Source organism: Dysidea avara, chromosome 14 (assembly GCF_963678975.1).
Source record: "Dysidea avara chromosome 14, odDysAvar1.4, whole genome shotgun sequence".
In the NCBI taxonomy this organism is placed as follows: domain Eukaryota; kingdom Metazoa; phylum Porifera; class Demospongiae; order Dictyoceratida; family Dysideidae; genus Dysidea; species Dysidea avara.
The window spans coordinates 8,256,072-8,271,291 of record NC_089285.1 but is presented as its reverse complement, the minus strand read 5'-3'; the positions used below and the strand labels follow the sequence as shown (position 1 = coordinate 8,271,291).

The window sequence follows — 15,220 nt, the reverse complement described above, 5'->3', positions numbered from 1 at the left end:
CTCAGTCAGTAACTATGTAATGGTGTCCACAAACCAATAATTTTGTAGTGTATATCATAAGACCATGTAACTGTAACCATGTCCCACACACTGTAACTATGTCACCATGACCCATATACTGTAACTATGTCACCACGATGTGGCCACATGTTGTAACTATGTCACCATGACCCATGTACTGTAACTATATATTATGTCATCATACTGTAACTATGTCACCATGATCATGACCCACGTACTGTAACCATATATGTCATCATGACTCACATACATATAATGTTGTAACTCTGTCACCATTCCCATGCACGTACTATAACTATGTTGCCATGACTCCATGTACTGTAGCTATGTCACTATGACCCACATACTGTAACTATATATGTCACCATTACCCGCATACTGTAACTATGTCACCATGACTCACGTACTGTAACTGTGTCACCATGACTCACGTACTGTAACTGTGTCACCATGACGACGTACTGTAACTATGCTGTATGTCACCATCAACCCATATACTGTAACATTTCACATGTACTGTCATATATATTCCGCGTACTGTGCATGTCCCATGCCATGCACTGTAACTATATCACCATGACCCATATATGCAGCCATGTATATAAATTGTTTAATGTGCCCCACATACTGTAACTATGTCACTGTGTCCCACATGCTGTACATAACTATTATGCACGTCCCATGGCCACACACTGTATTGTCACCATTGCATACTGCATGTTCCAGGGACTCTCCATATAGCTATATATTCAAAAAAAATTTAATGCACTCATGTGTTATTTATGCATAGAGCTGGATACCTAATTATAAGTGGCACATGTACGCTATGATGTAATAGTATGATATTAGCTAAGATTGCAGTGTGTGTCCCACCAACAGTATTGCAATTAGCTTGTAGTCCACATTACCGGTATGTAAGCTTTATTTTACTATTATGTCAAAACCACATAATATATAGTGCAGCACTTACATCAACATTATGTTCGCGCATATATAGCTACATATACACAATTACAAACCTTTGGACATCCTCAAGATTAGGAACCCGCTGATTATGCTCATATTTTTACCTATTATGCTATGCTGCACTGCTCAAAAATTTACCTATTATGCTTAAATTTATGCTCAATGCTTACCCATTATGCTCAAATTATGCCCAATTATAGTTCTCATACTCTGCTAATAATTTCCAGTTTATGGATAAATAATAAGTGGCTGAAGCAAAAACTTACTTGTCAAAATGCATATCACAGAAAAGATCGATATACTCTAATAGAACAGTCAGCTATATGATTGTTCTATTAGAGTATATCGATCTTTCTGCGATTGCTATTTTTATAAGCAAGAATTCATACTGTTACAAAATATTCTACCTATTATGCTAGCATTATGCTCAATGCTTTCAGGCACCTATTATGTTCATAATTATGCCAGCATAATCGGCGGGTCCCTACTCAAGATCAATTGTGTAGGTCAAACCTAAGCTGTATGTGTTTACAATCATTTACCAAATTTATAATTGGTGTACAGAGGTAGCTACAGTTTGTCTTATATGTGAGATGGTCTAGTATTTTTATATATCAGTACACATTAGATTATACTCATGCATGGAACAACACTGTGACTTTTAAATATATTGTCTATCAGAGGGATATATAACTGGCCAAGGATTTCAGTAGGATTTTTGAACAGGAGTGCCGCAGCTACTGGTCTCTGAGGCACCCTGAACACTAATAAAATCAACGGACTGTAACAATGATAAGAATTATAGTATATGCAATTATGTGATGGTGAATTGACAGTCATATTTGGAGCATACACAGAAAGTTGCCAAACGGAATGACTTGAATAAACTAACTACTTATGAGTACGTAGGATGCATGTTGCATGCCTAAGTGATTTAAATGGGAAAAAATATACTAACTGACAAAAAATGGTACCATCATAAATCAGCGATAATATCTCCATATCAATTGATTTTTTCAACAATAAGTTCCTTTCCCTTAAATAGGTCCGTCAATACAGTTATGTGAACTGCTAGAATATCTCAATCTCTTATAAACCTTTTCTTTTTTATGAGGGTAGGTTCCATATCGCTACTATTAAAGATTGTGCTATGAACCTAAAGGACGTGCTCAATTCCGGTTGTAAGCAAAATCTAATCTGATCCCCTTGGAAACGCCTCCTACTTTCCTTTGCATGCTGTAAAGTCATGCCTCTGTGTATATATATAAGTACAGTTATTGACTTATAGAGGTATAAGTATCCTTGCACCTGTGTGCCTAAAGAAGATACATGTGCAAACCAAATATTTACATACAGTATAGCAGCACAATCCAATTAAAAAATGGTGCTAGTTAGCAATAATGTTATTAATAACGTTTTATGTGTTAATATGCCTAATGGTTACACAACATATTAGTTATATATAGACTGAATAGTAATACTTAATGTTTTTGTTTGGGTGTCACATCAAAATAATGCATTTTTGCAAATCTTTCAGCAATCTTTGCTTTCTTCAAATCTTCTTGAGTAGATTTGGACAACTGCTGCAGCCGTTCTTCACTGCAATGTAGGTAGAGTGTTTTACGCTTATGACCTGCAAAGTCAGAGATGTGTTACAGTATAAACATTAGTTGTATACTGTACTTTATACTGTTTAGGTCACATCAAGTTAACTATTAGTTTCTCATCCTCCAACAGTTAAAGACAAATTTGATTAAATAGTTCACATGATTCAGAAAGCAATTCCCTTACTTTGCTATACATAACTGCTTTCAGTCAATGGTTTCCAAAGTCATTGGTGCGATAAGAAAAATGATGCAATATGGACAGAGATGAGTTCATGTGGTCTTCAGCAAAATTTACTAAGCTTATAGATTCTTGTAGCCATCATGTTAGCATGCTGAAACACTTGTTTCTGAATACAAGGAGGTTGGAGGAAACACTATGATTTCAGTGATGTAAGTGAATGTTTATGGTCTACAGTATAACGAATGAGTCCAGATTTGACTTGTGGTTTCTTTATATGTGTACATATAATACGTGGATGAACTTACCCGTGACATGATGGTTTCTGTTTTCTTTGCTGCTTTGAAATTGCCTACTCGTAATGGAAACTTTAGGAAGAAGGTCCAGTAAGTTTGTATGTTGTTCATGGTCCTATGTACATGAAGCGTATGAAATTGTTTTAAATCAATGTATATTCTCACTCTAAGAAAGTCATCCATTTCAAATTGGTTCTTGATCATTCTTGCATATCGAGCTGCTTCTTCAAAGTCAATATCCCTTGAACTGCTATCATCATCAGAACAACTGATATCTGAACCTGCATATATTTGGTGTAACCCGTTAAATACATAATACTAATAATCGGCTTCATATTTGGCTACTAAAGATATTGGTGACATACGTATATGTCTATGATGTATTACCTGCATGCATGGCAAGCTTAGTTTATGTTGCAACATTAAGTCATAATACAATATTCTAGGGCACAAGTGAGATTCACATCATCAAAACTGATGCTAATGTTTCCAAATTATGTTCACATATATGCATAGTACGTATGTGAACATTGGAAACATTGACATCGTAATTATTATTGTGCTATACCTTTATATTAAAAGTAATATTGTGGCTATAAAGAAAGGAATAAAGATGCTACAATGTACAAATTTATACATCACATCATTGTTTACAGTGAAACCTGTGTTAGCAGCCACTGGCCAACTTGAACAAAAGGCCCAAGTGAAGATTTATAGCTATGCTGTCTTAAACACCCACTTTTCCTTTAAATCCACCAAAAAATTTAATCCCAATAGTGACCAGCTTAGACAGGTTCCACTGTACATTTATACAACATGATGTCACAATTCATTTTAGGCAAAATAGCAAGAATTAATAAAGCCATTGCCAAATCCAGTGTCAGGCTATGGGAATACTCTTCAGGCAGTATGCAGGTCATCACTCAAGTATACTCATAGTGACTGTATAATTTGGAAAATACATAGTCATGAGCTGATTAATAACCAATGTGGACAATACACTGCAGTAGATACACACATATCAAACGCAAAAAAAAATCTTGACATCACAGACACCTGTATACCAAGAATCAGCATTAAACTCTTTGTGTCACAATGAATTTAGTGACACTGTGTACCACTAAGATTCTGGCATGGGCAAGAGTTTATAGTTGACTTACAACTGTAACACTTAAGACTGAAGGATTAAAATGGAGAAGTCCCCTGACAGTAACAATACATTACACAGGGGATATTACAATGGCATATTCATAGACTCTCATATCCTTTGGTGTATTCATAGTATGCATATATGGCAAAAATAAACTTACTATGGATGAATATAGCAACTAAGGGAAGTCACTATTGTAATCTAATCAGGTAAACAGCCACAAGTGGGTATGGACAAGAGACTGGTAATGCTGAGTGTTGTATTAGTCTTGTGATCTCACCTGCACAAGTGCTTTATTTTTCATATAACCAGGCGGTCACCCAAAATTTCAAATGGCACTTGTCCCTTTTGCCGCTGGCCCCTTCAATTGTAAACATCAATTTATTATCATTACCCAACTTGGTACCATTGTATAAATATACCATGTTAATATGTATGTATATCATTTGAAGTGTTCTTGGTCACATAGCGTTCATTATTACATAACATGTAAACAGCAAAACAGGAAACCATAAATCCAATTAAAACTCTCATTTTTGTCATGAAAGACAGTAGATTGTGCACAGAATAAACACACATTATAGGCCCATCACATAAAAAGTTAGTTGACAATGATCACTAGAGGTAAGCAAATATTGCGTTGATATTTCTAGCAACAACACTTTGAATGTTTGAATTTGAATGAATGTTTGAATGTTTGCAACATGTTTGAATTAGTTCAAACATGTTGCAATTACATATTATATACACTTAATATTAACATAAAAATACTTGTACATGCAGCACTAAGACACAACATAATTATTTGAATTTGGTATATGTACATGCACAGAATATCCTCGCAATCTGAAGAAAAACAGCTATACAATGAGCTGGTATCAATTGGAGACACTAAAATATATGAGAGAAATGACGATGCAAGTGCGTTTGAACCTCATTGCACTACATCTCCTTAAACTGCAATACATTTATGAGCTTATAAACTAAAGGCAATGGTAATACATACCATCATCATAATCACTAGCCTGTGGCTCATCATCTTCATACATCAAGGCTTCATAATCACTAAATGCAAAAGCAAAACCCTATATAATTGCATATATATATATATACGTATGCATGTACTTTGAGGAGGTTTCCTCTGTGTGATCTGTATTAGGTGTGCAATCTGTTGTCAGGGTGAGGTGATGGCTGTGGTGACGACTTGAAAAAAGTGCAATTGGTCTATCTTCTAATAAAGGACTGTGTGCACGTGGTTCTTCATGATAGTATAATTCTTCAGGTACTTTGTCGTGTGGACCTCTGTTATCTGATTCCATAGGATCATTCTGAATTCCAGTAGATATGGGACATTACAACAAATGTCACTGCATGGTTGCTCCACAAGTGTAGCACTGCATGATTTCTGAGGCAGAGTGCATACTTGTTCAGTATGTGGAAAAACATGTGCATCAGTAAATCCAGCTGTTGAGCTATTAGGGGGGTGAAGGAAGATGGTAGCACTCATACTCAGCTTGTATTTCTGGAGAAATAGTTGGGAGAACAATATATGGTTCAAAAGAATGGCAATGTTCAAATATGCATCTTTTTAATTCAGATAGCTTTGCTCCACAAAGGTATACACACCCTAAGTCAAAAGATTGCAGGGATGCACCTGCATCCATGATGTTGTTGACTGTTTCATTTAAACTATGGAATTGTTTCATATAAAACGCTATGGTGTTGCACATTTCACTCTTCAAGATATCAGTTTCTTCACAAGCTCTATGCATTTTCTGGTGTATCTTAATTGCTTATAGCCGGATAGATCTTGGCACATGTATTTCAAATTGATCTTGTCCTATCCAAATTGATGAAGACAAATCTGTTAATTGATTCCATGAAAGTTGCTCAGTCATGGGCACCAGCTGATTATAATGCGTCATAAGCTTTTTCAGCTTAGTAGTTTCGCATTGTATAGCTCTTGCAATGCGAGAAGCCATATACTGCCCATCTGTAATAGAAAAATGATCAGTTAAAGTACATTTAATGTACACACACATACACATACATACATACATACATACATACATACATACATACATACATACATTCAGTGTCCACCATTGAATGTACGTTCCACGTGCTAAAAGGGCTATTTTTGCTTTGTGTAGATGGTAACCCCAAGAGGCTTGCAACACCTCAGCAGGGGTACGAGACATCCTGGGATTGACACAGAAACCCAAACTCGAGTCAGTTTAACTGGAAAAAATGCTGTTGCTTGGGGTTCGCCACGCGGAGGCACTGACCATGAACCCCACATACATACATACATACAACGTTCCAAAACTTCTCCATCGGTAAGACCAAATCCCGCTTGGTATGCAGCACTCATTGAGAACTACCATATAACCCATATGTAAATATGCATGTAATCTTATTATAACACCACACACAGAGTATTGTACATACTGTAGATGTGAATAATTATTGATTGGCATACAGAACTGACTTACTTGACAGTCTACTTTGTGGCCATATGCATGGAACACGGGCACTACTAGCTTAAAAAACTCAGTTAGGTCATTCCTTTGTTGACTCTGGGTACATGTATTCACGTATAAGGATATGGAAAATAGTGACACTTTATCAGCACCTGCAAATGGCGCTTTAAAATGCAAGCAACATCATAGAGCAAATAGACAGCAGATTGGTTTGAACATTGCTCCTTTAGTTTCTCTAGTGCATATACAATATATGATATCCTACAGAGTGGGACAATACAATTACCACATTAACTTAATTAATATTACCTTTCTCCATGTCGTAAGCTGTAAAAACTGTAAGGATGTTCATGGCGGCAAGCTATTCCTATAACTCCAGTTTCATCAAGTGCTGAATAGCGGAACTTGGTCCGCAGAACATTTCCAGCAAGAAATTCATTACACTCCTCCTAAAAGACAATTAATGATGTTCGCAGTGCATATGCAGTACATATGCAATTGGTACTAACCACAGCATGCTGAGCAGGCTTTACAGGGTATTGATTTACAAATTGGTCAACATTACTTTGTGTTTCAAAGTACTTTCCATCATAAAGTGGTTGTCTCATACTTTTCCCTGCCGCTTTTTTTCTGCATAGGCCAAACAATCCATCAATCGAAAGATATAAATTTCCACCGTCCTATAATGATGGAAATATTGATATTATAATTTCATATGAGCATATGAACATGTGTTTATGTATATGTACCTGAGAACAAGCAGGACACTTGGTTCTGTCATAAATATCAGGGCAAATAAACTTTAGCTCATCAAGTTAAGATTTTAAAAATCTAAAATACACATGCAAAATTACACTAAGGTGGTAACATTTAAACTAGCCTATATTCTTCAAAACAATCGATTATGACAGGTTAAAGCATCTTTAGATTCTACAAGTAAGAAATACAAATAGTTTCAATCATTAGACTCACTAATACAACCTTCTTTTGAACAATGAGACCATTGTGCAAGTACATCAAAGCAGAAACAAAGTCTTTAACTGCCACTTGACACTCCAGCAATAGTGCTTGTAGCAAATCAAATAAGTTCATATCAAATGCCAATTGTGGTCGCTTTGGACTGTCTGGAAAAAATCCAGCTTGTATGAGTGCCTGTGGTTCATCAATGCACGCACATGATTCAAAACAAATGTCTCGTTGGACTCCTACAGTCAAATACATATAACATTATCCAAAAGAATAATATATTTTTCCACCTGACAAACCAACACAGGTAACTGTACGGAAGCTACTGGAACAGTTATGGTTTGGTAGTTTTAATTTAGCTGGTGGTAATTCTAATGGCAAATGCTTGTTATCCTGTAAACAATAAATGACAGTACATATGCAGCATTTGTAAAATTATCAATTGTAAGCTCTCAATGACAACAACACACCTGGTCTCATATAAACGCTAAGTCTGGTTTAAGCTTTACACAGAAATAAGTCAAACTAAAACAATAAGGTCTTTGCCAAATGCAAGAATCGTTGTTCTCAGAAATACGATATCAGAAAACATTCAATACTACTGTGCCATAAAAACTCAAATTATGCCAGTTGTTATGTAATACATTTAAATACTCAACACCTTCTGAACAATTGGGGTGTGGAATAAATTACATTCTGTATGTGCGTCCACAGCACACTGCTCACAGTAATGTCCCTGACTACCGCATTGTTTGCACAACACAACTGCTTGTTGCGCTTTGCAAAGTATACAGACTGTACCACTAGAAAGTGGAATGGATGCAACAACATTATAAAGCAGTGTTTCTCTTATTTCAGCCCATGCTTCTGCTGATTTATGTTGCCGTTTGTAATACTTTGATTCACTTGCTACACTATTCTCCGAATCACTGCTGCTATCACAATCATCAAAAGATGGATCATCTGCAGTATTAATGCAGCACAACAATAATTGTCGGTAGCTATAGGATAATTACTATAAAGAACTGCACCAAGAAACACTTTATATTTATAGGATAAGTTAATGTACCAACAGTATGTACTGATTCTAGGGCTTTAGTTTATATGCGTATGCCAATGACAAATTTTTGTACAATCATATGCTTTCACATACAAATGTTAGCGACATTTAGATTCCCCAAATGTTTGTGTCTGGCACTAAAACATCTTCCCATTCATTCCAAGTATACTTACAGTATAATATGTGACACAGATTTTATAAAACTGATCCAAATTGTACATCAGACAAAATCATACTAATACCAACAGTAGGTAGCTACACCCCCACCTTATTGGTTTTGACCCTTACCATTACATAGATACGTAGGTACATACATATTTACTTCACTAATAACATCAACCAATTTACAGACATGTTAATTCTGATGCCCTATCTACAAGAGGCAACTGTTTGAAGTTTAAACAACTGGATTGTTATCTCCATTTGTTTTAGAATCAGAACTCCATGAACAGGCTTACAGGTGATTACAAAAACAAATATGGACATAAATACTCCACTAAAATTATACATAAATTATCATTTACCAATTACTATTTTAAAATTGCAACACAGACAGGCTAAGTGCATATGACTCAGAATCCTCAGAATTCAATTAACTTATTGTCAGCCCTAAATTACGTACTACTAAGTTAAATGGTACAAATGATACATTTCAAAAAAAAACTATCAAAGCATCAAGAGAAATAGCAATGCACATGAAGTGAGAACTATTATTAACGTAACACTCAACAACTCAATTATATAAGCTGACAATTATGAAGGCAATATACGTTGGTTGTTCACATACACTCTTTGCCAGATCATATCTCTCTTTGTCATTGGGTAGGGAGAGAAAAGAAACAGTTTGAACCCTACACTAGTCTACCCATCCATTTGGGTAGTGAAGCAAAGAAATTTAATGCAATGTCTATCAATCACATGTGTGAGTCTAAAAACTGCTTTGGAATCTACCCTACAATCAATTGAATCGGTATCGTATTATTTTGTGATAGACAGTCTTCAGATATTTTGCTATATACTTTTTATTACAGCTGAGGTCTAGTGCAGGGGCTTCATACTTGTGATGTAGCCTTGTCATATCAATGGAATTTAACCCTCTTTTCTCCCTACAAAAAGAGAAGGTGATTTGGCAGTGGCCTTGAGAGATTATCAACACAACTGTATGTAAATTCACACACACACGAACGCACGCACACGCACAACAGTGCCTATGGCACACACACACGCACGCACAACAGTGCCTATGGCACACACACACACACACGCACGCATGCACACGCACACATACAACAGTGCCTATGGCACAGACACACACACGTACGCACACGCACAACAGTGCCTATGGCACACACGCACAACGGTGCCTATGGCACACACACACACACATGCACAACAGTGCCTATGGCGCGCACACACACACACACGCACAACAATGCCTATGGCACACACACACGCACGCGCACAACAGTGCCTATGGCACACACACACACACGCACAACAGTGCCTATGGCACACACACACACAACAGTGCCTATTGCGCACACACACACAACAGTGCCTATTGCGCACACACACACGCACAATAGTGCCTATGGCACACACACGCATGCACAACAGTGCCTATGGCACACACACATACACACGCACAACAGTGCCTATGGCACACACACACGCACGCGCATAACAGTGCCTATGGCACACACACACGCACGCGCACAACAGTGCCTATGGCACACACACGCACGTACGCACAACAGTGCCTATGGCACACACACGCGCGAGTGCCTATGGCACACACACGCACGCACGCACGCACACAAACACACACACACAGTTACTATATTACGAAGTATACCTGGTACATCATTTGGCATATCATTTATATGAGAGTGCTCACTGATGCTGTGACCGCTGCCCCTGGCATTCATAGGCCCCTCTTCGTGAGTTCTTTGGTTCACTCCCAAGTTTGGTACAAGTGGTACAGAAACCTTTTCAATCTGAACACATCCAGATCTACTAAGGCCTCGCACAAACTTCATCTCGTAAGTAGGGGGTTTTCTCTTTATTCTGATGTTCATCTATTACAGTTGCAGCTAGAGGATAGGCCCAACAACAATCCGAAAAGGACACCACAGGCAGTCTCGGCACGTAGCTAGCTAACCACTATGGAGCCCACAATCAACTTAGTAGCTATAGCCTTACCACGCTTATATCTAAGTCCGTACCATGGTACGCAGGCAATACCTGTAATAATTTTCTAATAACTCTTATTTATTACCTGGTACCCGAAATGCGAACCGAGTGGAAGCAATCAACACTCACAAGACTCCTGTGAGTCCGGCACGAGTGGGGCTTAAGACTTGGCCCAGACCCTTTTTCGGAGTAGGCGCTTATAATCTCTAATCGATAAGCGCTGTAACGGAGAAAAAGCGGTCTGGCCACGCAAGACTAATACCAGTGTGTGCTTACATCTTAACGTAATAAGGCACTAACCTTCTCTCCTGGCGGATTATTTTCTTGGATGCACTGGTTAATTGCCCAAAATTTTAGTCTCGCGTGGTCATGCAGACCGCTATTTTTTCTTCGCACTTATCGTCGAATTATAAGCACCTGCTCCGAATTACAGAGCAGGCGCTTAAATAAGCGCCAGTCCAGCACTCAAGACTACCGTACACAAGGAAATTTTGACGTCAAAAAAATTTGACGGATTTGACGAGTCCGTTTAATTCGTCAAATTTAAATTCGTCAATGTTTATAAGCGCCCTTAAAAGTACAGGTTTTGCCTTTTAACATTTTCAACATTTTATTCGTCTAATCTGCTGAAGTCTGAATTTGTCAAAGTTTTTTGACGTCAAAATTTCCTTGCGTACGGTACCTCCCATACTGCATTAGTGGAGAAGCTGATCAACAGGCTTCGTTGGTGATGAAAACTCTATTAGGAAACACATGATACCCGAGGTGATACCCCATAAGAACTGGATATTTAATCTGCGATAATATCTGGAATGGTGAATCTTTGCGCATAACGAGATTGATTGAGTGGCATGCGGACTCCGTTTTTCAACGTAATGGAGCAATGGCGGATCCAGCATGGTGTAATTGGGGCAAATGCCCCCCCAAGGTGGAGGAGGCAGCCATGCTTCTGATTAAAATAGCTAGCTACTAAACTTTGTGTCAGGCCAAGATTAGTTTATCAACACATGAAAATATGCACATTTACTAATATTTAATACAAATTCACCTGAAACTAAAAGAAACCAAAGTCTAACTAGCAGTGAAATTGCCGCCCAGCACCTTTGTGCGTACTAAGCACCTCTAAAAGTAATTATCGTGTTGCTGGTTTAAAGACATTCAGAGCCTTTTAAATAACTTTTATGACTTTAGAGACAATCTAAAAAGGCCAAAAAGGCAAAAATCAACTGTGAGACACTACTGAGGTGATTATTTGCTACTTCATATATGCATCACTGAACTAGAGAATCTGGCTTTCTCCAACCATCTACAACTTAGCCTGTTTGTGCCCCTCCCCTTGTTAGCTCCTGGATCCGCCCCTGTGGAGCTATACAACATGGAGAGAAAAAACTTAGCCTAAGATGATTTTACGATTTTGGTCTCCTAAGGGTTGCTCAGTACAGGAGGACAATTCCTTTGATGATTATTATGGTGAGGATTCTAACATCCAGGTGTGTATATTAAAGTGATGGCGCAAGATATGTCAGGCATTGGTTCCAACTTTGAAGACCATGATTTTGATGATTTTTCTGCTTCTGATGATAAGTACTTGCTTTTTATAAGCTGTGCCTATTTCGAACAGGTTTTCCACACTTGATGTTGAGCATATATCTGACTTCAAAAATATTTATTTTAATTCACAAGATGTACACGCCTATATAGGTGCAAGTCTTTTAGCACTTTGGCATGCAGCATCAGGTTATCTTCATCCCCATTCCAAGTTAAAGCTGCAATAATGAACATGAAATCTATCTGCCCTTACAAGATAGAAACCATTTTTTCAACTATTTAGCTTTTGTTGGTAATAAACTCTGCCAGTTTCAAAGGTTTTTGATATATTAAGAGTTATCGAGCAGTATGAACCGGTCACAGTTTATGGTATGTACATTGAAATTTAATCCCCACTATAGTCTATATTAGCAGGTGAGGCAAGCTATAAGGCACATTCTGTGTGTATTAAATGTAGCGTGGGCATTTCTTGGTGACCAACACTGAAGTTCTCACATTAATTTGTGCTGCAGCCTTAAATGGCAGCATTTTTCTTATTTCTATATGTACTCCTTTCCTCAATTTTGTACCTATCAATGTGTTGCCCCACCCCCTTCCCCTCAGGCAAATATTGGGCATGTAAAGCCCCACCCAAGCCTGAGGGGTGGGATGAGGCAATACATTGATAGACACTTTAATTTCACCGCATCACTGATGATGAAAGTTATCACCGATACAGCCTTTGCATCTTGATGCGTGTGCGTGTGTCTGCATGTGTGTAGTATGTGTACAGTACTTTTGTGTCTAGTGTGTGCTGTTGGGAATTAGGCGTATATCAATTCTAATATTTTTGTTTGTAAATCAAAATATGAGTTAGTCTGTGTAATTTAAATGTGTTGCAATGCTGCTACCATCCTAAAAGTGATACTACAAAATTCTGTTAAGTACACAACATAATGTAAACCCAATGCTTCAAGCAACCTTTGACCTGGTCATTATACAACTGGGTGAAACTAAGCAATGTTTCTTGCTCCAGGAAAAAAACAGCAATATGGAAGTGGCATCACCGGGTATCAAACTTCTAGGGCTACTGCATATTGACACTAATCTGTTTGCATTCTCTCTACTATGGGCAGAACAGATTGGTGGTGGACTTAGTATACTGTCATGCAATTATTTATCACATACCAGAAAAAAAGCCAAAATTAATAAGTAAAAGCTAGCTAGCCTACCAGGGGCGGATTTAGGATTTCTCAATGGGGGGGGGGGGGGGGCTAACTATCAATCAAGAGTGTAGTGACAAGATGGAATGTATGTGTGGAAAGCATAGTGCCCAGCATACAGGAAATTTTTGAAATTAGACGTCAAAATATAGCAATTTTAGTGATATTTATGCATATATATTAGTGACATTTCCAGTAAAACTTTTATAGCTGTTTATCTCACCCTTTACATTGAAATAGCTATTATAATGATAAAAGTCTTTGTCTGCTACATGTAATGCCTTTTCAGGTGTGTTTAACTAAGAAGCCAAATCTAGTTAGAATGTAGCTAGTTAGTATGGTTAGCTACTGTAGACTCTGGCTCAAGTATGGTAATGATCAGCTGATGTGGGCTCTGACAAGTTAGTATGGTCAACTGATGTGGACAGTGAAGAGCTAGTATGGTCAACTGTGCATGGACCCTGATGGACTGTGGTATCTGAGCTCAGCTGTAAAATCTACCAAAGACACTGATAATAGCTAAATGGTTTGCTGTTAATGAAGAGGATGATGAGGAGCTGGTATCATTAGTAGGCACTGATTATGTTGACTGTTCAGCCACTGAACTGGTAGATTTGCTGTAAGGAAACAGGCATAATAGTAGCTAGCCATAAATTCAGACACGATGTCACTCGGGTGTATTATCCATAGCTGGAGTCTTAAACCATTTTATAAGTCTTTAACAAATTATTATAATGCATTAAGTGATGAAATAAATCGTGTTTCCAGTTGAATATAAATTGCATATAAGCTAATAGCAGGGGCGTAGCCAGGGGGGGATTCAAAGGGTTCGGACGAACCCCCTTTTCAGAGTTAAGTTTTTTAAATCATGATACTGGTTAACTAGAACTGAATTAACTTACACAAATCCACTGAAATGGGTAGCTACAGGTCTTCAGGCAGAGGAATTCAAGTACCTCTACTCGCTATTGCGAATGAATTTATAAGAATACACAGGTTTACACGTGTTTACATGTGCACACCTATGAAATAAATGAAGCGTAAAAGTGCTACCTCAGGTGGTATTCTAAAGTTTTTTTCGAAAAGAATCCATGCAGAATCTAGAAGGCCAGATTCTAGTAAGTTGTAGCACATAGGCATATTTCTGTGGAGATTCTATACTTAGGGCAGAACCCCCCTTTTGGAAATCCTGCCTACGCCCCTGAATAGTTTAGTTAGCTAAGTAAGCAGCAATAACATTCTTCCAAACTTATTATTTCTATTTCTGTATCTTTCACTGGCCTTGAAGAAATGAAATACACTTGACTGACTATGAGATAGTTTGTTTGGTAGACCCCCACAAGAATTACCTCTTTTAGCCAGAGCAAGAAAACCAAAACCCACAATACATTTGTAAAAAAAATACAAAACCCACAATTAAACTTTTTACAAAAATGCAAGGCTTGATTCCTTGTTGTAGTGTGTTTGACTCACTGCAACTGACAAGATGAGTAAAGGAAGTGCTGTAGTAAACTAGCTGTAGCTAGATCAGTAGCTACAACTTGAAAACA

The 15,220-nt window shown here is 37.7% G+C and overlaps 2 protein-coding genes across 3 annotated transcripts; both read right to left on the bottom strand.

The window, feature by feature from the left end:
* Nucleotides 1-2,383: 2,383 nt before the first annotated feature.
* Nucleotides 2,384-6,236, bottom strand: LOC136244270 (uncharacterized). 2 transcript variants are annotated; one of them, XM_066035818.1, is made up of 5 exons: nt 5,344-6,236; nt 5,225-5,283; nt 3,234-3,349; nt 3,081-3,183; nt 2,384-2,620 (listed from the first exon to the last, which is right to left on the bottom strand). In XM_066035818.1, the coding sequence occupies exons 1-5, from the start codon at nt 5,535-5,537 to the stop codon at nt 2,469-2,471; spliced, it is 624 nt and encodes a 207-aa protein (XP_065891890.1). In that variant the 5' UTR covers nt 5,538-6,236; the 3' UTR covers nt 2,384-2,468. The 2 variants fall into 2 exon arrangements, with proteins under 2 accessions (XP_065891890.1, XP_065891891.1); XM_066035819.1 differs by having other exon boundaries at nt 5,225-5,303; nt 5,344-6,234.
* LOC136244025 (uncharacterized) lies at nt 6,157-9,511 on the bottom strand. The gene is made up of 10 exons (XM_066035552.1): nt 8,329-9,511; nt 7,958-8,060; nt 7,683-7,906; nt 7,451-7,631; nt 7,211-7,381; nt 7,011-7,150; nt 6,854-6,962; nt 6,714-6,797; nt 6,531-6,598; nt 6,157-6,211 (listed from the first exon to the last, which is right to left on the bottom strand). The coding sequence occupies exons 5-10, from the start codon at nt 7,307-7,309 to the stop codon at nt 6,157-6,159; spliced, it is 555 nt and encodes a 184-aa protein (XP_065891624.1). The 5' UTR covers nt 7,310-7,381; nt 7,451-7,631; nt 7,683-7,906; nt 7,958-8,060; nt 8,329-9,511.
* Nucleotides 9,512-15,220: the final 5,709 nt, after the last annotated feature.

Coding starts and splice junctions, on each gene's coding strand:
- LOC136244270 (XM_066035818.1), bottom strand. CDS start 5,537: ATGGAATCAGATAACAGAGGTCCACACGACAAAGTACCTGAAGAATTA. Junction 3,184..3,233: donor AAATGGATGACTTTCTTAGA/GTGAGAATATAC, acceptor TCATGTACATAG/GACCATGAACAACATACAAA. Junction 2,621..3,080: donor CAGAAACCATCATGTCACGG/GTAAGTTCATCC, acceptor CTGACTTTGCAG/GTCATAAGCGTAAAACACTC.
- LOC136244025 (XM_066035552.1), bottom strand. CDS start 7,309: ATGAGACAACCACTTTATGATGGAAAGTACTTTGAAACACAAAGTAAT. Junction 7,151..7,210: donor AGCCTGCTCAGCATGCTGTG/GTTAGTACCAAT, acceptor ATTGTCTTTTAG/GAGGAGTGTAATGAATTTCT. Junction 6,599..6,713: donor GCCACAAAGTAGACTGTCAA/GTAAGTCAGTTC, acceptor GTTATATGGTAG/TTCTCAATGAGTGCTGCATA.